Here is a 27,439-nt window from a genome sequence, read left to right on the forward strand (position 1 = left end):
ACCACTGTTCTAGGATCTGGAATGTTCCCTGACATCAGCCAATGATTCAGACCTACTATCCCTGAGTTATGGGCTTTCCCTCTGCCCTCTTCTTGCTTCCCAACTCCTCTTCCTGTACGCAACTGCCTCTTAAGTAAATACTAGTAGCCCAGACCCTCCTGCACATTCCAGACTCAGTGTAAGACTGATGGACATCTCTCCAGGGTGGTCCCACTAGCACCTCAAATGCTTGTCCCGAATTGACTGCCTTATCTATGTTCTGAAGCCTCCTTCATTCCTTATCTCCATGAATGACAATACCCAGTTGCCTAAGCAAAATACATCAGCTCCTTCTCCCTCAATCCCATATTCTATCAGTTACACACTTCTGTTGATTCTATCTGTCAGTACCTCTTGGACTTGTCACACCCTCATCACGCACCTCTTAGGCTGAGGCCCTCTTCCCACTGCAGCTGTCTACCTGGCTTCTCGGCTGTAAACCTCATTCCTTTTGAATCCATCCTCCATGTTGGCCTCAGAGTGAATTTTGTAAATCACACATTTTCATGATGTTACATCCTTGCTTGGAACTCTAAATTTAAAGACTCCCAATCACACAGAGGGTAAAGCCCAGACTCCTCAGAAGGGCTCAAAAGACCCCCAAAGACCTAAGGCACTTGCCTATCTCTTAAATCTTTATTTTCCATCCCCTGGCTGCCCCCTACATCCAGCCACATTAAACTACGTATAACCCTAAAATGTGCAAGGGAAACCCCATGTCTTAGTGAGACTATTTTCTCTTTCTAGAATGTTCTCTTCTCCTGGACTGAAAGACAGCACTTAGTGGCTGCTCACCACGATCAGAAAAAGTATGTTTAGCCCTGGCCGGTTTTGTTCAGTGGTTAGAGCACTGGCCTGCAGACCAAAGGGTCACAGGTTCGATTCCCAGTCAAGGGCACATAACTCAGTTGCAGGTTCCCCAGCCTTGGTCAGGGTGCGTGCGGGAGGTCAATGTTTCTCTCTCTCTCTCCTCCCTTCCTTCCTCTATTCCACTCTCTCTGAAAATCAATGGAAAAAATATCCTCGTGTGAGAATTTAAAAAAAAAAAGATGTTTAGATTTCCTTCCAGGGAATCTACAATGATCCAGGGGAGTTTACAGTTGCTGGAGAGAGCTGCCTTCAAGACCATGGTGGAGCCTTACCTGACTCCTAGAGCAAATGGGAGTTAACCGGTGGCCTAGGGCAACAACCCGCTTCCTGAGCCCATCGCCTGAGCCCCCAGAAGACCACCCTTGTACAAAGGGACTGGAGGAAGAGCCTAGAGTCCCAGGAGGGGTAGCCCAAGGCTCTCCCAGAAAGCCAAGCTTAGAAAAGGTGAGCAGTGGCTCCCCCAGGAACCAAGAAGGCCAAGGCACCACAGCAGCCAGTGCTGCTCTGACCAAGTGAGATGACACATTTGCCTGGAGGCTCACGGAGTGGGGGCAGGTACTGCCAGTGCTGCAGGCAGCAGCTCCTGAGCCAGAAGCTATGTCAACAGATCCTGACAGCTTCTGAGTCAGACCCTGCGGAGCGCAGTAGAGAAGGCAGGGTCTGCGTCGGGGCCCTGGGAACACACCTCACATACACATAAGTTTGAAAGTTTTACAGAGTAAAGGACCTGTTCATTCTGATCCCAAAGGCAAAAGCTGAAGTGAGCATGTCAGATATATCCCATTCCCCCATAAACAGCTCACAGCCCTGGTTTAGACCCTAAGGCTTTGTCAGTTTATCCACCAGGTTAGCTAGCTGTGGTCCTAGGATGCATTGGACCAGGACTCCCAGCTGTAGGAACATGGCCTTTGGACTGGGTCCTGTGCTCAACTGCGTTTACAGTTTAGTTCTGGACAGATCCCTCGGCTGGAATGGGCTGAAATTTTGCTCATGTAAGAATCTTCCAGTTGGACTAAATCTTTCTTCCTCTATATTCTGGTAGCATTTTGTGGCCACATCTATTATTGCGAAAAGTCCAAGACTGCTTTGTAATAAAAGTATGTGCTTGTCACGCTCACTAGACTAGACTATGAGCTCTTGGAGGGCAAGAACCCTGTGAGAATCATGTCTGTTGCTCTCCTAGTGCCCAGCACAAGGCCAGGTGCACAGCAGTCCCCGCCCCCAACTGTCATATTCAAATGAAATGAAAGGTGGGCAATCACAACATCAGTTACAATGTCAGCATCCAGGACCTTGCGTCCCATTCCCCTCCAGTTACCAACATGGCGGTCAACGTTCCTAGGACTCCAGGAGGCTACCACCATCATAACAACTGTGTTAGGGCAGCCCCAGCCTCCTAGTGATAACATCACCACGGGCATCATGCCCCACGCCTCAAGGGGCTGCCAGCTTGTCAGGGGAAGGAACCCCTCAGGGACGACCCCACCAAGCAACTGGCACACAGTACGTTCCATATTAGAGGTTCGCAAACGTGGCCCAAGATCACCTGGGAAGAGTTTAGAATTACAATTCCTGGCTCTCATCTGAGACCTGCCGAATCAAATTTCTGGTGATGAGGCCAAAATTCTGTATTTTTAAAAATAAATATATTTTTATTGATTTCAGAGAGAAAGGGAGAGGGAGAGAGAGAGAGAAACATCAAGGATGAGAGAGAATCATTGATCAGCTGCCTCCTGCATGCCCCACACTGAGGATAGAGCCCACAAGCCCCACACTCGGGATGGAGCCCACAACTCGGGCATGTGCCCCGACTGGGAATCTAACCATGACCAGCCAGGCCAGAATTCTGTATTTTAAAAAGCCCATGAAATAAAATAAAATAAAATAAAAAGCCCATGAATGATTCTAATGATTAGCTGGGTTTGGGTCCATTTTAGACTGGACATGACCACTAAAGACGCCTGTTTCCCCTGTGACGTTCCTGCCTATGTAATCATAAAGATAACAACCGATGTGTGGGGCCCACACTGGCCTGGGAGGCTCTACTTTCTTGGATGTGCTGGCAGCCTCCTCTGCGAGCCATCGCTTTAGCCAGTGTTTGCCTGAGGGGCCTTGCCCGGACACACTGAAGACCTTTTTCCACGGCTCACTTCTTACAGCCAGGTCCTGAGCCAAGCTAAGCCTGACAGTCACGGGGAAGTCCCATCCCCTCAAACCAGCGTGGTAGGGTGTGTGTGGTTCTGTAGAGTTGGCATCTGGTGGGCTTCTGAGGAGCCCAACACACCCATAGACCCACACAATTTCAGGACCCGCCCTGTCTGCCACCCTGCCCTACCACGTGTGTCCTAGCTGTTTCTTGGTTTCCTCTCCATTCCCGGCTGTGAGGGAAGCTCTTTCTGAAACTGCAGTTTCTGGCTGTGCAGGGACCCTGGATTCCCCCGGATGAGGGCCAAATCCAACCCCAGAGCCGCCTTCCCCCACAGGGTATCTGCCTATTTAAGAATAAATATAACAAGTGATAAATGACCCCCACTGACCTGCTAGGGCAAATGTTGACTCTTGGGCATTCTGTTAGGAAGCAATGACAGCCACCCTTATAGCCATCCCTTCACCTAGGGTCAGCCCTCCCAGCCCTGGCCTCGCTCGCGGGGGCTTACCCTTCCCAGGCTCCCTTGCAGTCCCAGCACCCTTCCCAGCCACACCTGAGTGCCCAGTCCACAGTCCAGGAGCTCAATCCTCCCCTCCCCTCCTCACCCCCAGCCACCACCGTGGACTTTCTGCTCAAGGAAGTGACCCCTTTGGGTTCCTGGGGGCCCTACTACAGAGCACCCCCAACTCTGCATATCACTAGCGTAGTGAAACCACAGGTCTTCAGTGTTGCGGCTCCTGAGGGCTGGGTAACAGAGGGAGGGGCCCCAGAGCTACACATGCTGGGTCAATTTCCATGAATTGGCCTGAAATACAAATGTGAACCAAAGCAATGCCCAGGTCCCCTGCTTCTCTCCTGGGGCCACCTGGGAGTTAAGGGACCTTTAGTGAAGCCTAGAGAAAGGAGGCGAATGTCGCATCAGCAGATGAAGTGCACACAGCCCTTATGGTGGCCTGGACCCTGGTCACAAGGGGTCCCCAGAAATCTCATCCCCCCCACACAGAGGCTGAGGCTTTCAAACCTCAGCTGATCCCAATTCTGGCTCCGAATATCTGAAAAAGCAATTTCCAAGGACTCTAGCTATTGTGATCATCTTTTCTGGGCCAAAAGAAAGGCTGCTTGAAATTGCACTTGTCCCGGGAAATCTGGGATTATTTATTTGCAGGGAATGCCAGGGTTCAGGCGCGGAGACGAGAGAAAACGGGACACGCTTCACCTGTGTACGGGGCACTGAGGTCGCGCAGGGAGAGATGGAAAACCTGCCTATTAAAAAATAAAGGTAGCCGGCGATGTATGTGACCTATATGAAGGAAACCACAAAGCCGTTATATTTAGAAAAACGAAAGTAGATGAACAAAGAGAGCGGCGCGCCGTGCTTCTGGATGGGAAGGCTGTACATTATAAAATGCCTATTTTCCTCAAGTTAATTTATAGTATAATGGGAGCACACATACAACCTCTCAATAGGATTTTTTTTTCACTCTGACAAAATGATTCTAAAATTAATCTTGAACAACAAACAGATAAGAATCACAATGAATGTTCTGAAAGAGAAAATAATTAACGGAGGAAGGAGTCGTTCCCAGCTCTGCCAGATATTAGAACATATTCTAAAACAACAATTAAAATTATTCAATACCAGTGCAAAGATAGAAATAGAGCAGCAGAACAAAGTGGGGACTCAAGAAACAGACTTAACTACATTTGAGGATTCAGTGTGCGATAAAACAATTCACTTCCCTCAAATCAAAAGGGAAATGAATTACTTAATAAATCATGTTGGAAAACCGCATAATAGTTGGCACAATATTATACATTCATCTAAATCCACTCCAGATGGATTAACAAATTATATATTTAAAAAAAAATCAAGTTGACGAGAAATAACCAAAAATAGAACAAACTGTTTCTCAGACATGTGGCGGAATGATAATGTCAGCTAAGAAAAGAAATAAAAAATATGGAGCGATTTGTCTATCTAAAAATGTAAAACGACTGTACAATGCAAACTAGCAAAAGAAAAAAGGAGAACAAGAGATTGGGAAATTATGTATAAAAATGCCAAGAAGAGTTTCTATCCACAATATAGAAATAGCAACGCCTTCAAACTAGAAAGGAAAATGCCAACACAACATTCTTGAAGCTCCAAGTCCGTACAGACAGTTGTTACACAGGAATTGCTACACAGAGCTGGACCCAGACCAGCTGGACAAGGGCCAGGACTGGGTCTCTGTCCAGGGTCCTGTCTGAAAATGCCGACACGCTTTTCACACCTCTTACTCAACAGGGCCATGCCTCTGGCCCGGGGGTGCCCACAGGCTCTCAAACCTACTTCCGCAGACCTCACCTCCCTTCTTTCATCACATACAGTTGACATCAGCCAATGCTTTTAGGAAGCACTGCAAATCAAATACCCAGACTAGCAGTGCACGTGTGTGCACACACGTTTGTGTCTGTCTATATATCCCCTTTGCACAGGCTCAAACCCCATGGCTTCTCTCAGAACTCAACACTGCCACTCGGATGGCCCCCTTTTCACCGGGGCTCCAACTCTGTCCTCCTGTCTTCCAGGCCCAGCTATTCTTACAGCGATGACGTATGTCCATGCTCTGTGAGAAGGGCTGTTGCCTCACACGCACGCAAAGCCTATGTGTTAAGTAAAAGAATGAGTCTTCATGGGGGCGATCCTAAACACCTCTCATCACCAGTGCTTTCTAGCTGAGAAACTACATTTTGAACCACACGAGCCCACTTTAATTTACATAATTATGTCTATCTTCTTGTTGGAGTGAGCTCTTTGAGGTCAAGAACTATGCCCGAATCATCTCTGAATTTGCAGTACTATCATAACATTTGGCACGCTGCAGAAGTCGACAAGGGTAAGCTGTAGGGAATATATGCAACTGACACCCATTAAAATTGCCATTATTAAAAGGCCACACAAATACTTGAGGTTTGGCGATGCTGATAAAGGTTATAAGTGATATATATGAACTCTATGAAGAAAACCACAAAGTTGCTTTATTTAGAAAGATGAACATAAAAGAGAAACAGGCCACATTTCTGAGTGGGAAGGGCATGTATTATATGAATCTTATTCTTAACCTTAGTGCTTTTGTTGCTGGCATCATGAACTGGCACACATCATTGGGGAGCAATAAAAGATTGACAGCTGTTAGAGGGGAGGGGTTGGATGGTGGGGTGAAAAAAAGGTGAAGCGATTAAGTAAAAAAACCAAAAAACTCAAAGACACAGACAACAGTGTGGTGACCACAATAGGGAAAGGGAGGTTAGAGGAGGCAGAAGAGGGTAAAGGGGGGATAGATGGTGATAGATGGGAACTTGACTTTGGGTGGTGAACACACAATACAATATGCAGATGATGTATTATAGAACTGTACATCTGAAACCTATATAATTTTATCAACCAATATCACCCCAATAAATTAAAAATTAAAAAAAAGAAAGCACAGCAGCCATTCCAGAGGGGGAAAAAGAGTATATATATTAGGAGTTATAAAAATGTTCCTACCCTGGCCCAATAATCTCACTCCTAGAAATAATTCAAGAGAAGAAAAAAAAACAGCCATAAGCATTAGGATGGTCAGTAGAGCCCTACAGAACATAACTGAACATAACTGGCTGACTAAGCGATGGTCCATTCATTAAACAGAATAGTCCTCAGATGTTAAGAACGATAATGATGAAAGATGTGTAGAAGCCTGGCAAGATATGCAACACAATGTGAACCTTAAAACACAGAATGCAAGATGGTATGCGCACTTTAACACCACGTGAAATATGCGTGTACATGGATAAGAATAAAAGAATGGCCAAACTTTTTTAGCCATGGGTTTGGGTTTGAGGATGTGAAATTAAGAGTACTATATTTATTTAACCTTTTAAATTTATCTAAACTTTTAAAGAATAGAATGTACCAAAAGCCTGTGTTGCTCCAGATACTCCAATGTGAAATGGAGTTATACACATTGTATAGGACACGGTGCTAAGAAACTCCCCCTTCAGCCTCCCTGAGCAGGCTCATCCCCAGAGGTCCCCCAGTTTAGAATTTGACCAAGAAGAGTCATCCCTCCTATGCAGTTGACTTTGTACATAGCAGGTGCCCAATAAATCAAAAATGGGTGGATAAATGGATGAGGAGAAGGAAGGAAAGAAAGTAAAGACTAGGAAAAGGCTTCTACACTGGTATAGTGCATACTGGCATGTACACAACACTGGCATAGTTCCAACAAAGGTTATGGATCTCGCCCTCACGAATCTGCTTACTTCAGGGGAATAACTCAGCCGAAGATTAGCTTCCGTGCTCTGGCCTAATACTTTTGCCGAAGACTTCCTCCTGCAGATGACCCCTTGGGTTCTGGAAATTGGGCACAACGGAGAGGTGGCAAGATTAGGAGTAGGAACCTGCTCTATCACTAACAGTTCAAATTCCAGCCCATCACTTAATGGCTCCATAACCTCTGAGCTAGTGATCTTGTCTCCTTGGAATTTGCTTTCATCTATAAAATAAGAGAATAAATATTCCATTGAACTATAGGGAAGAGTCACATCTTCCCAATGACATAAAACATCTAATAAATATCGGCATCTGCCCCTACCCCATGCTTTCTCACTGTTACAATTCTATAGGCCCCTGAGTTTGGTCATAGCCTCACTTAAAATGCAAATACCCAGATTTCTTCATATTTGGAATTTGATAAGACTAAATTATCCTAGACCAGTGCTTCCTGATCTTGGGTGGTGTTTTCCCCGGGCCTGTCACAACTGTTGGAGGGGCATGTGTGTGGGCTGCCGCCTTCGAGTGGGTAGAGGACAGGGGTCCTTCTGAACATCGTGCAGCACACGAGGCTGCTCCCAAAGAATCACCTGGTCCAAAATGTCAGCAGTGATGAGGTTGAGAATACTGATGACCGACCCTATGACCCAATCCACTCCTCTGTCCAGCAATGCGTGTCTATGTGTCCTGGGGAGGGGCTGTTTGGGGGAAGATCTAGAGAGGACTAGTCAGAAGGTTCTAGGAGAAGCCATTTCCCACAGCATCTCTGTGTAGAACACCCTCCTTTACCCCAACCCAAGCCCTATTTCTGCCGTGAGATTTTCTTTGAGGGCCCAAGGGCCCACTTCTCCCTCCTTCGTGTAACTTCCACTTTCCCCATCCCAGGAAGCCCTGCACCTCACCTTTCACACAGATGCCATAGACACCAGGAACTAAGCAATGAGGATCCACACTGTCTCCTGGTGGTTTACAAGATGGCGAAGGCAAGCTTGCATTTCTGCAGTCTCAGCATATCTCTGATGAAGGCTGTTTTGTAACTGCTTTTGAAAGTGGCTGCTAATGGATTGATAATTGGTTTCCTGGCTATTTTATGAAGTGTGAAGCACTCTGCTAGCCCATCAACAAAGCATCAAGTATTGTGCCAACCACCCACCACCAGAGTTATTTGTATCTTCCTCATTGTATCTCTCCTTGTGGAGGAATCAGGGGAATGGTTGCATGGGAAAGGATCTCTATGCTTTTGTAGGAAAGGGGATGAAATGTCAGAGCTTGGGGCAGGTGAAGAACAAGTGCACCCTGGCCAGAGGTTTCTCCCAGGACACCATGCTGAGCACATTGCCAGGCAGACTCAACAGCTGTGAACCCAGTGCACAATGCTTGGCACAGGACAGACAGTAAATCCTGTTGAATGGATGGAGAGCGGTACTACTTCCAACTGAGTCTGAGCAGGGATCCCTGGACATGTGAATTAACCAGGGAGGAAGACAGACTCAGAGGGAAGAAGCAGGCTCCATCTCTTCTTTCAAAATGCTGTGCACTGTGAGAAACATCATCTTCTTTAAAACCTCGTGGAAAAAGACCATCTATTGAGCATCTACTACTGTGAGGGCAGCTCAAAAGCCAACACAATTATTCTGAAGTCTCTGCTGGCTACAGAAGATGTGCTGAAACATGAAGGAAAGCGTGCATTTGTGCAGTCTCGGCAGGGCGATTCTCTGGAAAGGAGTTGTTTTTGAAGAAAATGTTTCAAGGGAAGAACAAGGCACTGCTTTCTACTTTGGGGGACAATTGTTCAAAGAAATCTGAGCCATGAAAATATTTCCCCAATCCCCTTCTTAATTTCCAGAAGGAAAGAACAGCTCTGTTTGCTAAGTATTGCATTAATATTTATTGTGACTAGTGCGGGGCAAAATTTCGGACACTTAAGCTGACTTTCGCTGGAGAGGAGTTTGCATTTACATTATGACCGCTTTATAAAACATAGGGACTGACTGTACTTTTATACTTTTATAGATGCTCACAGATGTCCCTTTCCTATTGATCACATCATCAAATATCTGATCTGGGGTCAGGAGGAGGACACCAAAGTTTAACGTTATCCCTCATTCAAAGTGCGACGTGCTGTGTGAATGACCCATTTTAGGAAGTGGTCTCCAAGCATTTATTGTGAAAAAGGTGAGAACTGCTCATGTCAGGGTTCTCTTTTTCTTTTCTTCTTTAATCCTCACCTGAGGATATTTTCCCATTGATTTTAGAGAGAGAGAAAGGGAGAGACAGAGAAAAAAACATCAGTGTGAGACAGACACATCTATTGGATGCCTTTGCACACACCCCAACCAGGGCCTGGATGGAGCCTGTAACCCAAGTACATGTCCTTGAGTGGAATCAAACCCAGGACCCTTCAGTCTGTAGGCTGATCCTCTTTCCACTGAGTCAAACCGGCTAGGGTGGTCCTTTTTTCTGTAAATATAATCATAGAAGCTTAGAATTCTTGGAGCCAGAATGGAGAGCTATCTTTTGGATATAATAGTAAAGCAAAATCCAGAGCAAAGGTGTCCTGCCACTGTCATGTAGCTGAGCCGGAACGAAGAAACATGTCTCCGATTTTGAATCCAAAGTTTTCTCAAGACTTACTCATCACCATCCTTTCGCCATTCATTAGCCTGTGAACCCCCTGCCCCCTCCCCTGGAAAAGCCTAGAACCTGTGGAAACAGCAACTTGGGGGCTGGGAGCTCCGTGGAGTTGCCAAGTGGCACCCCTCACTTTCATAAAATACAAATGCAAACTTGCTATGTGGTGCAAAGGCCTGGGGCCAACTGGCACTCTCTGGCCTCCTCCACTGAAGCCATCATCCCCAAGACGTGAGCTGTGTCCTGCTCCGTCCAAATGACCAGGAAAACCTGAGTGATGAGACTGCCTTGGGATGCCATCCCGCTAGGTCTCAGAATCATCCAGAAAAAGAAACACTGTACTGGCCCCCAGAGCGTCTGCCTGCTTCACCCTTCTCAGCAATAAGCCCCGGGCCCCTCCGCCTTATTTACACCACAGAGAACACTGCCTGGTACTCGCCAGAACAGCTCTGCCCCCTTCTTCTCAGCTGTCTGCATCAGCGCCCAGTGCCCCAGAAGCTGCCAGCCTTGCTCCTGAAAACGAAGGACCTGCTGGTCCTCTGCCCTTACTGAAGGTTCTAGAAAGATCTCCTAAAACTACTCCTAAGAACCAAAGGATCAAGTAAGTCCTGGGAGGTCTTGTGTGACAGCCCTTTCTCCCTCTCCCCAGGTAGCGTTCTGCTACCTCCAGGTCTCAGTTTGTGGGGCATGGAACTTGATCCTGCTTGCAAGTAGCTGGCTGGTCTGCCAACCACTTCATTCCCATCAGCTCTCTGCACTAGAGGCCCGGCCCTTTCCAGTTCTCCTGCCTTGCTGCCTTGGATTTCAGAGATGAAGCCCCATAGTACCCTGGACTCCCATAGCTTGTGCCTTTACCTTCTGAGGCCCTACCTCCAACCTGCCCAGCGGAGCTCCACTCCACTCACTGGCTCCTGCCCTGAGGGGGGGGGGGGGGCGGGGGAGGGGAGAAGGTCTCTCTGACTGTCAGGCCCCTCGCTCCTGTGCTCCCTGACCTGCTTCCTGCTGGCTCTACCCCTCCAGTCCCCTTGGTGTGCAGTGTGCTATGAGGTAAACACTGCCAGGCACTCTATTCTAATCATGTCAGGCCACAGAGATGGGCAGATTTCATGCAATTTTATTATTTTCAATAAGAGTGATTTGTTTAATGTGTTCCTAAGAGTGATTCGATCTTTAAACCTCTGCAAGAATTTTTACATAAACTCACAAGTCATCAAAAATGCTGGGTTAAACTAAACAAAGTGATTTTTTTGTTGTTTGAAAAGTATAATCACAATGATGTGACCCAACTCACCAATTCATACACCAAACTCTCAGTCAGCACGGATGTTCCCTGATAGCCTCTAAGACAGCAGTTCTCAACCTGTGGGTCGCGACCCCTTTGGGAGTCGAACGACCCTTTCACAGGGGTCGCCTAAGACCATCGGAAAACACATATATAATTACATATTGTTTTTGTGATTAATCACTATGCTTTAATTATGTTCAATTTGTAACAATGAAAATACATCCTGCATATCAGATATTTACATTACGATTCATAACAGTAGCAAAATTACAGTTATGAAGTAGCAATGAAAATAATTTTATGGTTGGGGGTCACCACAACATGAGGAACTGTATTAAAGGGTCGCGGCATTAGGAAGGTTGAGAACCACTGCTCTAAGGTTATTCCCTCCCCCAATGCTGGGGGCCACCATTCCCTTGTATTCAGCACTCAGAGGCCCCAAGAAGCTGGCTGAGAAGAGCGGAGGGTCAGGCTGTCTGCCCTTCCCCAAGAGAAGCAGATTGAAAGAGATGGAGAAGGCTGGGCAGTGAGAGTTGGGAGAAGAAGTGACAGCCCAGAAAAGCTGGATCTTTTGATTTCTCAATAGATACCAAGCCTGCACCACTCTTAGCTACACACAGTCTCCTCACACTTGCCAAATCCACTGGGACCCTGGACTTCAAGTAATATTTGTGCTGAAAGAATGACCATCCCATCAAAGAATAAGAAAGATGGGCCTCCTCATTATTTCCATAGAACAGAGCACTCAACTCCAACTTTCTTGCCAAAAGATCAATAATCCAAAGACAGCTTCCCCACCTTCCCTAAATCCAATCCAAGAGGAAGCAGTCTGAGAAAACTTCCTGTGTCCTGGCAAGGCCATAGCTCCCCACAGCACTCAGAGGCTGGTACAGAGTCCAATCTTACAGACTTACTGTCTGGTGTCACTGTTGGCAACGAGGGTGAGGAGGAAATGTCTGGGTCTGAGCCTGGTGAACTGAGCCCCAGTGGCCTCTACCTTGCTCTCCAGAATCACCAGGGAGGGAAGATGGCATTGAAGAAGGCCCCCAAATGTCAAGGGCTACCCTTCTCAGTGCTACAGTCTACATCATTGCCAGAAATGAGGACCCCACCAAGAGTGTTGTGAGGAATAGAAGAAACCAACCAGAGTGATGTTACGACCACAAGGTTCCCAAGGATGAGGCCCCTGGAATAGCTGGGACCAGCCCCTGCCTCTGGGCGGAGACCCCACGTGGGCCCCTCCTGCTCACTTACACACACAGCCTGGCTTCTTAGCCGACCACTGATTATTCTTTTGGCAGGTGATTGCCTTCTGCCCCACCAGCTCAAAGGCAGGCTGGCACTCAAACTTGAGTGTGTCACCGTGGCGAAAGCGAGAGCCTTCCCTCTGGCCATAGGCAGGCACGCCGGGGTCGCCGCAGCTGCCCTGCTCGATCTCTGAAAGACAGGAAGACAAGAAAACAGAGACAAAAGTTGTCATTCCCTTGTGGAGCTGCAGTCCTTGGCCACAAGTCAGTGCTTCCAGTGACACAGGCAGATCTTCAGGGAGCAACCCTGCCTCCGGTCAGATGCCCAATCCCGTCCACAGAAAGTGCTCTTAGGTGCTGGGATGCTTTCACTCCGGGAAGGTGGGTCTACCTCCTTCTCGGGATGCCTGTCCCACCAGCTGACAAGCCCTGAAGTTCGGAGACTCTCTTGCTGAACTTGACTCTGCATTTGTATTCCTAACGCCACCTGACAGATCTTGAGTGCGGTCCATTCCTGAGTGGCAGTGGCAGGCACGAGATGAGAAGGCAGCTGATGCTTGGCTGCCTGCCTCTCCCCAAACCAGAGACTAAGTGAGAATCAATATTGGCTGCTTTCTGATAGGGAAGCACTTGCATGAAGGTATTTTTTTAAATTCAATTTGAGATGGTAGCAGGTAAAATGAAACAAATGACTTGTTAGCTATGCTTTTAAGTTCATCTGATTCAGCAGTGGTGAGTCAGACTTGGGCTGGGTTCCCTGCGACAGCTCTGGGGCCTGGGCTCAGGGGGCACAACGGGCTGGCTTCTCACGGGAGAGTCATTCAGGACCCAGGCGCCCCAGGAAAGGAATCTGTCCTGGCCAAGACCCTGGAGTTTCCTCCGGAGGAGACACCCCCACTTCCATAGCCCTGTGTTTGGTGTTGTGAGAGATGTTAGTGGAGGAGGCAGGAGGGGAGGACGGGGAGGACAGAAGAGAGGGAAGGAGGAGAAGCTCAGCTCCCAGGGAGGAAAGCATCCTGAGGGAACACATCGGGAGTAATGAGTGAAGTGACAGATGGTAGGTGAGGACTGGAAGAGCCCCATGATTTGGGAGAGAGGGGGCTGGAGTAACGGGAGGTTTTTGGACACCTTCTGAGATTTGTCAGGCCAAAGGGACCCTGGCTTTTCTGTAGACATTATGGGCTGCCAGGAACCACAGTTCCCAAAGTTGCCGTGTGTGACCTAACAGACAGCCCTGTGCACTGCCCTATATGGGCGGGCACTTGGTTGTCACATTCATGTTATCCCCCAAACCAGGGCCTCCAGCTCCCTGCTGAGAGCTGGCAGAAAGAAGGGGGTGTGTGTGAGTGAGTGTGTGTGTGGTGTCTCGGTCAAACATCTAGGGTCCTTGGGTGTGAGGGGAAAGTGGGTGGACCAGGCCAGCTGCCAGGTCTAAGGGCTCATGTATAGATCGGCTCTCCCATTTCTCATCTCCCATGTCTTCTGGGCCTCACCTTCTACACACACACACCTGCTGAAAGCACCTCCGATCCCCTCTGATGCTGGCTTTCCTGTGCAGGGCCTGGGGGCACACACTGAGGCACTCCCGGGAAGGTGGGGGCTTTGCTCTAGGTCCCCGAAATATAGGGTCTCCGAGGGAAGGAAGAAGGGGCCTCTGGGACAAATCAATCTGGAGAAGCAAGCAGTAAGGCCCTCGTTCTTCCAGGTGTTCCCTTTTTCCCGGGGAGTGAGACCCTGGCAAGGACTGTCACTGCAGCCATTCAGAGACCGAATGGAAGTTACCCAGCATCTGAAGACAGAGCTGAATCCTACTCTGTAAGCTAGGACCCAGACTTAAGGTTTTTTAGTGAGGCCCCACCGTGCTGTAGAAGATACACATGTGGGGTACACCTTCAATGTCCCTGCCAACAGCTGCTAGTCTGAGGGTGTGATCAGCTCAAGAGGACCAGCGTCCTCAGAGGGAGGAAGGAATCTGCCAGCTCTCCCCCAGGTGTAGGTATGGGCCTTCCCCCATGCCCACATCCACCCCATTTCTCCTGCTGTCAGTGCCACCAGAGCTATGTGCCAGTCCCTGTGCTAGAGACCAGAGATCTGGACTTGGGTCCTGCTGTCCATGGCCGAACAACCTAGTTGTGATACGGCGAGGGAGAAGGTATTTATGACACTGTGTGATTGTGCTGTGGAAGGGCCCAGAAGGATACCTAACGCAAACTTGGAGGGTGGGGCCGGAAATAGGATGTGGGGAGCGAGGCACTAACCTTGGGCACAAAACTTCAGGGGTCAGCAAAAGCTCAGGAATCAACACAATATCTTATAGAGTGTAATATTTTTTTAGGAACTCAAAATTAATGACGAGGAATACAAACCAACATTAAGAAAAGTACCAAGACCTAAACTGAAGACCAGATCTGACCTTGCACTTGGATGACTCACCTCACTGGTCTCACCCTAGTCCTGATCATCAGAGCCTGTGGTTATTTCAAATGTTGATGTTTTCAATCATCGACATTTTCCATTACTCTTTTTTTTTTTTTAATATATTTTATTGATTTTTTACAGAGAGGAAGGGAGAGGGACAGAGAGTTAGAAACATCGATGAGAGAGAAACATCGACCAGCTGCCTCCTGCACATCTCCCACTGGGGATGTGCCCGCAACCCAGGTACATGCCCTTGACCGGAATCGAACCTGGGACCCTTCAGTCCGCAGGCCGACGCTCTATCCACTGAGCCAAACCGGTTTTGGCAGACATTTTCCATTACTCTTGATTTTAAATTTACACTAAAATATTTGTCTTAATTACTGAGTTTTTTGGCATCCTTCAACTCCTTTAAATTTTATGCCCAAGGTGAGTGCCTTGCTCCCCTCACCCCAGTCCCAGCCCTGGCATCAGGGAAGGCTTCTTGGAGGAGGTAATGTCTAAGCTGAGGTCTGAAGCCTGGGCAGGAGCCAGCAGGTGAAAGGACAGGGGGATTCATTGCAGCATCATTTATAATAGCCAAGACATGGATAGATGAATGAATAAGGAAAATGTAGTGTCCATACACACACACACACACACACACACACACACACACACACACTGGAACATTATTCAGCCATAAACAAGAAGGAAATCTTCCATTTGTGACAAAATGGATGAAATTTGAGGGCATTATGCTACGTGACATAAGCCAGACAGAGAAAGATAAATACTGTATGATCTCTCTTATACATGGAATCTAACACATCTAAATGAGAAAAAAGGAGTAGAGCAGTGGTTTCCAGGGCTGGGGGAGTGGGGGAATGGAGAGATGTTGGTCAAAGGGTACAAAGTTCCAGTTATAAGATGAATAAGTTCTGGAGACATAAAGCACAGCATGGTGACTATAGTTCACAATACTATATTGTATATTTGAAAGTTGCGAAAAGAGTTGATGTTAAAAGTTCTCATCACACACACACAAATTATAACTATATGAGATGATGGTTGTGTTGGCTAATCATATGGTGGTAACCATTTCACAATATATACACATATCAAGTCATCATGTTGTACACACACTTACACAATGTTATCTGTTAATTATATTTCAGGGAAGCTGGGGAAAAAGAGAGGAATGAGTGGGAGAGAAGGGAGAAGAAGCACCCTTGAGGTGGAGATGAGGCCATGCAAAGTCTCAGTGGTAAGACTGTAGGATTGCAATGACAACAGTGATACTAACTAGCTAACAGTTGTTATAACTAATAACTCTGGTGCTGGTTATGTGCTGGCAGTCACTGGAGCACTTTAGATATATTGACTCATTTCATCCTTACAGTAACCCTGAGAGGAAATACTATTATAGCCATTTTAAAATGAAGGAAACTGAGGCACAGATCAATTATGTAAGGCCATAGAGCTAGAGAATGGTGGATCAAAGATCCAAATAGGTTGAATGGTCCCAGGGCTCCTAACCACTGTGCAATATTGCCTTTCTACACACAAGGTACTGTCGGCAAGGTGCTGAGAGATGTGGCTGGAGAAAGCAGCAGGGTCAACCCATGGGAGGGCCTGTGAGATCTGCTAATAAGAGTGAGCTACAGATAATAGGCAACTGGGAGTCCACAAAGGGGTCCATTCTATTTAGCATTTCATTGTATATTCTGAAAGATCACCCCGACTGTTGTCGGGAGAACAGTCAGGAGCAGTCATTCTGGAGGCAGAGGGATCATTCATTCATTTAACAACTGCCTGCATGTCTACTTAGTGAGCCACTGCACCCAGCCCTGGGGGTTCACAGAGAATGGGGCAGACATAGCCCTGCCTCTCTGGAGCCTCCATTCTGGTAGGAGGCTCACAGTAATATGGGAGGTGTTCTGGTAGCATCCCGGGCTTGGCACTAGCAGAGGCGATGGAGAGAGACAGAAAGATCTGGGAGGCCTACAGCTAGAAGAAGCCATAGGCCCACTGAGAATGAGGATACAGGGGATAAGGGAGAGGCATGGGTCTACAGTGACGGGAGGGTGGGCCTTGGACCCTGGGTGTGCTTCCACTAAGATAAGAATTCGGGAGGAGGGGCAGGTCTGGGGGTCAGCAGTAGGGCATGCTGAGTGGACACAGGCACATCCAAGTGGACACAGCTAGTAGAAAGTGGTGTCACGGGTCTTAAGTTCAGGGGAAAAATCTGGTCTAGAAATATAGAATTTGGATTCAGCTCACAGATAATAAAAGAAGCTATGAAAAGGATGAGACCACCCAAGGAGAGTGAGAAGAGTTGTCAGTCCAGGGCACAACAGTTAGGACCACTGTAGGGACCAGCACAATGTTAGAATAAATCCTGGGGAAAGTGGGGCCACAGAAGCTTAGAGAAGAATGAGCTGCAAGGAGCTCAACAGCATCGCATGCTGCAGGGAAGTTTACACAGGACTGAAAAGCAGGTTAGTGAAGGTCAGTGGCGAGTTAGCGGGGAGTAGACGGAGTGTAACAATGGGACCAGACCTAATGGGAGAAGAGGAAGATGATACAGGAAGAGTGGATGCCGCTTAAAATGGCATTTCCTGGAAGTGACAGAGTAGAGAGAAGTCAGGTGATAACACATGAGGAGTATGGACTTAAGGGGGCAGTTTAAAATATTTTTAAGATGGGAGAAACCTAACCATGTTTAAATGCTAGGGAAGGAGAGAGAGATATAGAAATAGAGATAAAGATGAGATAGACACATAAAATATAGAGGTAGACAGAGAGGATGAGAGATATTACATAGTTAACTGAAGATATGGAGGACCAAGGGCATGAGACTCTAGAGAAGGCAGGAGGAATGGGCTCCCTTGTGCTCCCCTGCCCTGCCTGAAAGTCACTCACTGGGGCGGTGCCTGAGAGACCTGGGGACTCTTGGGGGACGAGGGAAGAGGTGATTGCAATGAGTGTTGAGGTAGGATCACAGAAGGCTGAAGGAGATCCTACGATGATGACACAGGCTCTGTTTTCTAAGTAAAGGAGGAGGTCATGGTCTTTGCTGAGAGTGAGCAACCAGTCCTGGGGAGGCAGATTAGATGTTGACAAGAATGTCTGAAGCAATCACTCTGGAGAAGAGGAACTCATGGCTGGATGGACTTCCATGCACCTCTGGGGCCCGAGGAGGGTGGATGGAGTGCCTCATTTTAGGGAAACCAAGAGCAGGACTGTGCGACTTGTCCCACAGCCCTCAGTGATGTGGATCCCGCAGAAAAGGAGGAAGCGCAGCAGGACTGATTGAGGGGCGGGTTGGGTTTGGAGAAATGGAAGGACAATGGGGCAAGGAGTTGAGGGTATTGTTAAAAGAGGGTATGGCTGAGGGGTTACCCAAGGGCTTAGGCTAAATGAGAAGAGAAGTGAGAAGAGCAGGTGGGGGTGGAGAATCGAGAGGTCAAGGGAAGGATGATGAACAGGAGGTGGGAGGCGATGAGTGGAGAAGCTGGAGATACAAAGGGTGACAGAGCAGATGGGTGGAGTTAAGATTTCAGAGGTGCTGGAGATCAAGGTCTGGCTGGAGTGCACAGAGAGGAAGTGAGATCAAGAAACTGAGAGGCACGGTGATAACCAGAGTAGAGAGGAAGACTGGAGATGCTGATGAGGAAGGTAGAAAGTGGCGCAGGGGGAGGGAGACAGCATAAGGTCAAAGGAGAAGGGTTTATACAGGTGGAATAGATTGGAGAGTGAGCACATGAGCCCACCTCTCCAACAGACAGTCATGGCCTGGGGACATGAGTTGCTTACACTGCAGAGGGCTATAGGGTAATGATGACCTCAAGGGGAAGTCAAGTTTAAGGGGGCTTTTGGCAAAGAGGTGCAAGGCATTGGAAAGGGGAATGTAAAGACCACAGAGCCAGGATTGAGTGGAAGGGAGAGGAAGAATAGAGCAGTTTGGGAGCTCCTTCCAGGAAGGTAGAAGGGGCTGGTGCCTGGCTTCTGTCCCTCTGACACCCCCTGTCTTGATCTGGGCCTTCCTTCCAAGCCAGGCATCAACCTCTGCTGGGAACACAGGGACCAAAGCCTCGTGCCTTTCTGCAGAGGGCTCCCTGTCCTCTACTGCTCTGCCTGAAAGGTGCTTGACCTTGAACTTCCTGGTCAGTTGCCGACTGAGTCCGATGTCAGGGCCCTGAAGTGCAAATAGATAAACCAAATTCTGACTTGGAGAAAATCATGCATGCAATTCCCTGTTGTCTGGCCAAACGTAATTCCATTCGATAATGTTTATATCTCTCTCTCTCCCTTTGCCTACCAAAAGCAAGCTGGGGACACGAGATGAGCGCTTCACAGACGCCTCCGAATTCCATCACACTGGCCTCTGCTCAGCCTATTTGCTTTCCCTGTTCTCAGCGGTGCTGTTCCTATCGTCTGTGATCAACCTCGGTCTTCTCCCAGGTTTTTCAATTTTTAATACCAAATTGCAGCCCTCTTTTATGACAATGTCTGTTCATCGGGAACTGCATCATGTGTCGCCATAAATTCTCCATTTGATGTGCTCCAGGAAGGGCAGCGCTGCATACAGGGAGGAGGGGGTATCCAAGCTTGGGCTGCAATTTGGTGCTTTTACAAATGGATGCGATTCATTTGTTCCTTCGTTTATTCACTGTTCTCTCAGCCGGGGCCTCTTCACCTCACCCTTTCATATTCCCACGCCTCACACTGCAGACTGCAGTGGAAGAGGTTGCCTCCTCTAAGATGACCCCTGGACGAAGCAGCCTGGATGCTCCCCATTTCCTTTCCTCTCTTTGCACCCCGTTCTCTTCCTTCATAGCACTGACTGTCCTTTCTAAGTATTCACCTATTTATTTTATTCGTTAACTGTTCTAGACGTCGGGGGGGTACAGAAGTGGGAAAAAAAGGACAAAAATCTCCACCCCCATGGAGCTTAACTGCCTCTTCCCTCGATTCACTCACTCAGCCCCTTTCCCCGCCTCCGGCTGCCAGGCTGACCCTGTTTCTTGTTCCTACCCCAAGTGCATCCTATGAAGGTGGGCACTGGCTAATTGCTGTTGCTCACTCTGCACCCAGCACTAACACAGTGCCTGGAACTCTGAATATTCTGTTTAGTGTGTGAGTCCAGCTCATATTTATTCCATGGAAACTGCCAAATGCCACAGTCAGCACTAAAGACACAGAGCAGCCTGGCCCATGGCCCTGCCCTTGGAGAACCCCTAGTCAGGTGGGTATGGGAATAATTACAGCGTAAATGATGAGGGCAGGGGAGGAGGTGTGCCTCTGACCACAGAGCCTCTGGGAGAGCAGAGGGCAGTGCAGGCCTCGGGGCTAGAGGAGGCTTCTGGAGGTGGCCCAAGCCAGACATGAAATCAGCCTGGATCTTGCCTCCCCTCTCATCCACAGTCCTCGTTAACACCGCACGTGGCTCCTCCTCCTCCACACGTCAGGCCCCTCAGCTCTAGGCCCTTCTCCCACTGCCTTAGTCTCCCCTACAATTTCTCACCTGGATGGTGGCATCAGGCAAGAATGGGTCCCCTGCTTCTTCCCTCTCTTCTGAACTATAAGCAGCGTGAGATCGCTCAGAAATAATAATCCATTTATCACCACGTCCTGCTCATTGATTCTCTCCTAGCTTCCTAAAAGCCTATCTCCTCGGCAGGGCAGGACCTTCGCCTAGGCCCTCCACCGCAGCTTCATCTTTGGCCATCACTGACCTTGAGCTTTGTACACCACAAAACTGAGCGACCTGTGGGAAGGCAAGATAGAGCGGCGGTGACAAGCGAGGACTCTGCTGGCAGGGAATGCTGGGCCTAAATCCTGGCCCTGCGCTAAGGAGTAGACCTGGAACCCATTTCTCATTCTCTCTGAGCCCCAGTTTTGTCATCTGTAAAATGGGAGTGGTGGTAACAACACCCACCTTACAGGGTTGTTCTGAGGATTTAATGAGCCTGTGTATATAAGACAATTATCAAAATGTCCAGCACATGGCACGTACCCAGGAACCAGTAGGTATTACCTCACTGTCAGGCTTGGCCTGTTGTTGGCAGAGCCCAGCTGGCTCTCCCGTGGCTCTAACTTGGCACCTGCTGTCCCTCTGCTCCCGAATGAACACCCCTGCTTGTCTGCCAGACAAAGCGTCACCATTCATGTCAGCCCCAGTGCTTCCCAGGCTGAGATCTTGTCTAGGATGTCCCGGCCGAGCCAGGCGCTCTCTCCCACTCCCAGCCCCTAGGAGGACTTCCTGTGACAGCTGCGGCTTTGGCTTATGATTCTCCCTGTGAAGTGTAAAGTTTCTTGAGGACAGAGACAGTTTTTTTGAAATGTCTCCCTCCAGCTTCTAGTAGAGTGCAAGGCACAGAGGAGACATTCGGTAAGTGTTTGAGGGATGACAGGGGAGGATGGAAGGAGAGAATCAGGAAAGGAGACTCGGAGGAAGGGAGCATCGTGTTGGAGAAGAGTTAGAACTTCAATGCGGCAGGAAGTGATGAAGAGGGACGAGGTCAGCTGGTCTGACGGAGACCACAAGAGCCTGGTTCAAGGACGGAAAGTTCGTTTATGCTTTGTTTTGTACGCTGTCAGTTCCTCAAGGCTGAGGGTTTGATGATGCTCTCTAGAGAGCAGGAGGGATGTGTGTCTACAACCAAGCACAGTCTTGAGCCACAGATCCATTGTTCAACCAGCGCAACCCCTGGCGAGTGAATGGGCATATCTGGTGTATTAAGATGACCTCTGGGCATACCTGGATCTCATGGATTGACTTAGAACCACATCCCACTCCACGTCTCCTTCTGATGGGAAGGGCACAAGGAGGCAGGAGACACAAAGCACTTGTATGTGTATCGTGGGGTATTTGTGCACCTCCCTCTGCACATGACTTTCACAAATAGGACAGGGGTCTGGGTGGCTGAAGGGGCTGACATGCTTCCCTCCTCACCTCCTTCCTCCACAGCGCTGTCCTGGGCATGTGACAGGCTGAAGCAGGTTACGAGAAGGGGTGAATATGGACAAGTAGAATATCTAGGTGGCCTCGAAGCTGTCTGCGTTTGCCCCAAACTGGAGCTTGCCATTTGCAAAAGCCCCTGTATTTGGTGAGTACTCTCAGGGGCAAATCATTTCCTGTCAAATTTTAATGCTGTGGCATCCTCTAGCTGTTTGTCACCCTACCCCCAAGGGCCAGGACAGAAGGGCACAGCACCGGCCCCACTGGGCTTTCCTGAGAGGAGGCAGCTGCTGCCTGGATCTAGGTAAACTCTAGCTCCTGGTGCCTGAGGAAGCCTTAAGGGTATCATGGAAACTCAGTGAGTGTCTTTGGAACATGCCTGGTGCCATTCTTGAAAGAAGTTAAGAAAGTTTGGTCTTCTATGCTTATGGGGATGAAACAAGAACCAGAGGTGTCAGATTTGGGCTGAAAAATGGTCACATGCATGCTATTCGGATAGGAGGAAAGGCAGTGTCTGGAAAGGAGTGGAGTCGACGGTGCTGGTCTGCTGCCCTTGGCCTCCTATCCGGCCCAGCTCCAGCACCGTCTTTCAGGAGGCTCATCTGTGCCCACCAGCAGAGGGGATGGAGGCACTGCTGGCAGAGAGAGGGCTAGTCTCGGCCATCGTCTCCCTACTTGCTCTAAATCTTTATTTCTGCACAAGTCTTAGCTCCAACCCTACGCACACGTCTGCTCTCTAAGCCAATCTTTCCTCTTTCTCAGAGATGCTGACCAGCTTCTTTTCATCCTTCCAGCAGGTCTCAGTCTCAGACACCAGCTCCTCCAGGAAGCCCTCCCTGATGCCCTCAAGCAAGATTAGTTGCCCCTCCTTGATATTTCCCATCTTCTCGCACTGCCTCGTCTCTAATGAAGACAGATTATGACTTGGGAGCAGGCACAGACTGTCTTGTGGCCCTGATGTCCTGAACAGTATCTGTGACACATACTAGGGGCTTAGATAGTACTGAATACCCAGGGGGGCTCATTTCCAACATGAGTGCCCTGGACCACGGGGCAACCTCTCTGCATAACCTCTACTCCCTCGCCCATCCCTGTCTCCAGGGTCAGCCCCACTCCTTCCTGCGCTGGGCCAGGCTCCCAGATTTAGCTCCAGGCTGCAGATCCCAGGCACCAAGTCAGGAAGCCAGGAGACTCCCAGATTGATGATAAAACTTGTTAGCAAGTTGTATGTAATTTTATGTTTCTGGTAAATGCTAATTGCCTGCTCCTTAAATATTTCTTGTTCTACTCGGAAGCAAAGCAGTTGCAACTGTGAATGCATTTCCTACAGCTGGCTGTCCCTATGCAGGGGGACTGAGTTTCCAGCTCAGACTCCTCAGATATTGATGGAGCCTGAGTCCCCTCCCCCACCTCACCCTGGGAGTGTGGCAAGCAGAGCTGGAAGAATTTTCAGGAAATAAACTCCCAATTTTCCCATTCGGGGGATCACACTTTTAACAAGGGGCAGAAAGGGGTAATACTTCAATGTTACCTGCCTGCCCCCAAGGAAGCTTCTCTCTACGTGAACTGGGGCAGAGGGGGTATTGATGAGGATGGGACCAGGTGTGCCTGGAGGAGGTCTCTGCTCTCAGGGGCCTCATGCCACCTGTGGAACATCTGCATCCCTGCCACCCTCCCATCCCTGAGCCAAGTTGTGCTGTAGGGAATTTGCCAGAAGCTGGGATTAGAAGAGGGCCAAGAGGGGGTGAAGGTCATTTTGAGGCTTCGGGCCATGGGTGCAGCTTGGGAGAGGAGATGCAGGGGAGGGAGCAGGTGTTTAACCGAGTGTTTGCTAAATGCCAGGCCCTCACTTCACTACACCGAGTCCTTGTAAGACCCCTCCCTGTGAGATAAATGTTTATCAGCCCCTTTCACTTATGAGAAAACTCAGGCTCGGAGATGAGAGAATGGTTGAAGGTGACGCACAGAGCCAGTAGCAGAACTCAATTATAAGTTGGGTTTGTCTGACCCTAAAGCCCAGGGGACAGTGGAGAAGGTGTGGGCTCTCGGCACCCGAGTTCTGGGAGCTGGTGAAGTGGGGGGAAGGGGGTTGAAAGGGTGCTGAGGAAGGGGGCCCTATTGAGCCCGTGCAAAATGTCATTACAATTTAATTCTGTGAGCTTTACTGAGCACACGCTGTGTGCCGGGCCCTGGGCTAGGCCCTATGGACTACAGAGATGAATAAACTGGAATTCTGCCTAGAATGGATTCATAAAAACCAGAATTTGGCTTGGAATTACCATCATGGAGAGCCTGGGATGCCAAGCGAATGACTGTACCTTACCCGGAAGCAATGCGGAGTTGTCCTGAAAGTTGTTTTGAGGAGGAGGAAACTGCCGGGTTTGGATTCTGAGAGATGGCTGTGCTGCAAGTGGCAGATGGGGGTGGGTGGGGGCTCGAGTCAGGGCAGGAGGCCTGTGCTATCACTCAAGTGAGAGGCGATGAGGGCCTGGCAGCTGGAAGACAAGGGGCTGGGGCGCTGCAGAGGGAGAACTTTCAGAATCCAGGACAGGGTTAGCGGTGGGAGAGGGAGGAGGAGGTGAAAGGAGAATGAGTGATGGCACGGATGGTGGCGCTGTTTCTTAAGATGGGGGCACAGGGGCAGAGGGTGTGGGGAGGGGGAGATGAAGAGCTTCGTTTTGGATGGTGTTAACCCTACCAGACCGCTATACCGATTTTTTGGTAATTTCCACACAAAGGTGGAATATTGGCACTAGATGAAAGGTAGATGAAAGGTAGACCTATTTTCTACAATGTCTCCAAGTTCCATCTTATTCTAACCACTTGTTTGCATGTAACTAACATTTTTCTATATCATGTTGGTTTTTTCTCTTTAATGTTCAGGAGCCCAGGTATAAGGGACAGTTAGGTTCAGGGCTTCTGAATGTTTGTGTCCTCAGCCTCCGCCCAATTACTATATTGAAGGCCTAGCCCCCAATGTGGCTGTATTTGGAGATGTGGCCTCAAAGGAAGTAATAAAGGTTAAATGAGGTCATATGGGTGGGGCCCTGATCCCACAGGGTTAGCGTCTTTATGAGAAGAGACACAGAGGGCTTGCTCTCTGTCTATCTGTGTGCGTGCACTGTGGAAAGGCCACATGAAAGGCAGCTATCTGCAAGCCAGAAAGAGAGCCTGGACCAACACTCAATCAGCCAGAACCTCGCTCTTGCATTTCTAGCCTAGAATTGTGAGAAAGTTAATTTCTGTTTAAGCCGCCCAGCCTATGGCATTTCATTATGAGCAGACTAATACAGATGGGTTAGGTTTGAGATGTCCGAGGGAGAAGCTATATAAAATGTGTCACCAGTGAACTAAAATTCAAGTGGGAACAGATTTGGAAGTCACTGGCATTTAGGTTGAGGCTGGAGCCATGAGAGTGGATGTAATCAACTGTGGAAGGTTCTACAAAGAGAGGATGGAAGGCTAAGGACAGACACTGAAAGGTACCAGGTGCTCTGAGGGAGCGGCCAGAGCACTGAAGAAGCAGGTGGCTGCAGATGGGGGAAGCCCCGAGAGCAGCTTAGGGGGCACAGTCGCAGCAGATGCCAGGGAACTCAATCACCCTTTTTTACAGTACAGGGGGCTCTTCATCATGAAGGTGTGAGATCAATCGGCTTCACCCCTCCAATAAACGGTCAGTGGTAGAGGGACAAGAAGAGAAAGGCAGGCCCATCCTGACATTTGGTCCTTCATCGGTTCTTCCCACTGGACAAGGTGCAAACCCTTTATGAAGCCTCAAGGCTCTCCATGGCCAGGATCTGCCTTCTGCCACCTCTGCCTCCACACCCTACACTGTGGCCAGTGAACCATCTCATTTCTCAGCCAGTCTGGGCAGTGAGAACCCTAGGTGGGGAGTGTAGGTGTGAGGCAGGGCCCAGGTGGGGAGTGCGGGTGTGAGGCAGGGCCCAGGTGGGAGTGTAGGTGTGAGGCAGGGCTCAGGTGGGGAGTGTGAATGTGAGGCAGGGCCCAGGTGGGGAGTGTAGGTGTGAGGCAGGGCCCAGGTGGGGAGTGTAGGTGTGAGGCAGGGCCCAGGTGGGAGTGTAGGTGTGAGGCAGGGCCCAGGTGGGGAGTGTAGGTGTGAGGCAGGGCCCAGGTGGGGAGTGCAGGTGTGAGGCAGGGCCCAGGTGGGAGTGTAGGTGTGAGGCAGGGCCCAGGTGGGGAGTGCGGGTGTGAGGCAGGGCCCAGGTGGGGAGTGCAGGTGTGAGGCAGGGCCCAGGTGGGGAGTGCGAATGTGAGGCAGGGCCCAGGTGGGGAGTGCGGGTGTGAGGCAGGGCCCAGGTGGGGAGTGCGGGTGTGAGGCAGGGCCCAGGTGGGGAGTGCGGGTGTGAGGCAGGGCCCAGGTGGGGAGTGCGGGTGTGAGGCAGGGCCCAGGTGGGGAGTGCGGGTGTGAGGCAGGGCCCAGGTGGGGAGTGCGGGTGTGAGGCAGGGCCCAGGTGGGGAGTGCGGGTGTGAGGCAGGGCCCAGGTGGGGAGTGCGGGTGTGAGGCAGGGCCCAGGTGGGGAGTGCGGGTGTGAGGCAGGGCCCAGGTGGGGACTGTGAATGTGAGGCAGGGCCCAGGTGGGCGTGCGGGTGTGAGGCAGGGCCCAGGTGGGGAGTGCAGGTGTGAGGCAGGGCCCATGTGGGGAGTGCAGGTGTGAGGCAGGGCCCAGGTGGGGAGTGCGAATGTGAGGCAGGGCCCAGGTGGGGACTGTGAATGTGAGGCAGGGCCCAGGTGGGGAGTGTGAATGTGAGGCAGGGCCCAGGTGGGGAGTGTGAATGTGAGGCAGGGCCCAGGTGGGGAGTGTGAATGTGAGGCAGGGCCCAGGTGGGGAGTGCGGGTGTGAGGCAGGGCCCAGGTGGGGAGTGCGGGTGTGAGGCAGGGCCCAGGTGGGGAGTGCGGGTGTGAGGCAGGGCCCAGGTGGCAGTGCAGGTGTGAGGCAGGGCCCAGGTGGGGAGTGTAGGTGTGAGGCAGGGCCCAGGTGGGGAGTGTGAATGTGAGGCAGGGCCCAGGTGGGAGTGCAGGTGTGAGGCAGGGCCCAGGTGGGAGTGCAGGTGTGAGGCAGGGCCAGGTGGGGAGTGCAGGTGTGAGGCAGGGCCCAGGTGGGGAGTGTAGGTGTGAGGCAGGGCCCAGGTGGGGAGTGTGAATGTGAGGCAGGGCTCAGGTGGGGAGTTTGGGTGTGAGACAGGGCCCAGGTGGGGAGTGTGCGTGTGAGGCAGGGCCCAGGTGGGGAGTGTGGGTGTGAGGCAGGGCCCAGGTGGGGAGTGTGAATGTGAGGCAGGGCCCAGGTGGGGAGTGCGGGTGTGAGGCAGGGCCCAGGTGGGCGTGCAGGTGTGAGGCAGGGCCCAGGTGGGAAGTGCAGGTGTGAGGCAGGGCCAGGTGGGAGTGCAGGTGTGAGGCAGGGCCAGGTGGGAGTGCAGGTGTGAGGTGGGGCCCTAGAACCAGGGCCTATCAGAGCAAGCACAGGTCATCTGGCCATCTGCGGATGGCAAGGAGCCACGTGTCCACGGGCTGAGGAGGACACCCAGTGGAGAACAGTGC

General features: G+C 50.0%; 1 protein-coding gene across 1 annotated transcript in view; it reads right to left on the reverse strand.

The window, feature by feature from the left end:
* The window catches only part of CSMD2 (CUB and Sushi multiple domains 2), a 552,912-nt gene that overhangs the window by 206,705 nt on the left and 318,768 nt on the right, over positions 1 to 27,439 (reverse strand). Inside the window, exon 13 of the mRNA XM_070404687.1 lies at positions 12,526 to 12,708. Within this exon, the coding sequence (XP_070260788.1) occupies positions 12,526 to 12,708 (183 nt within the window). The remainder of the gene's footprint in view (positions 1 to 12,525; positions 12,709 to 27,439) is intronic.

The sequence above is a fragment of the Myotis yumanensis genome, unplaced genomic scaffold, assembly GCF_028538775.1.
Source record: "Myotis yumanensis isolate MYYU_CA2020_CCGP unplaced genomic scaffold, mMyoYum1.0.hap1 SCAF_2, whole genome shotgun sequence".
Taxonomy (NCBI): Eukaryota; Metazoa; Chordata; class Mammalia; order Chiroptera; family Vespertilionidae; genus Myotis; species Myotis yumanensis.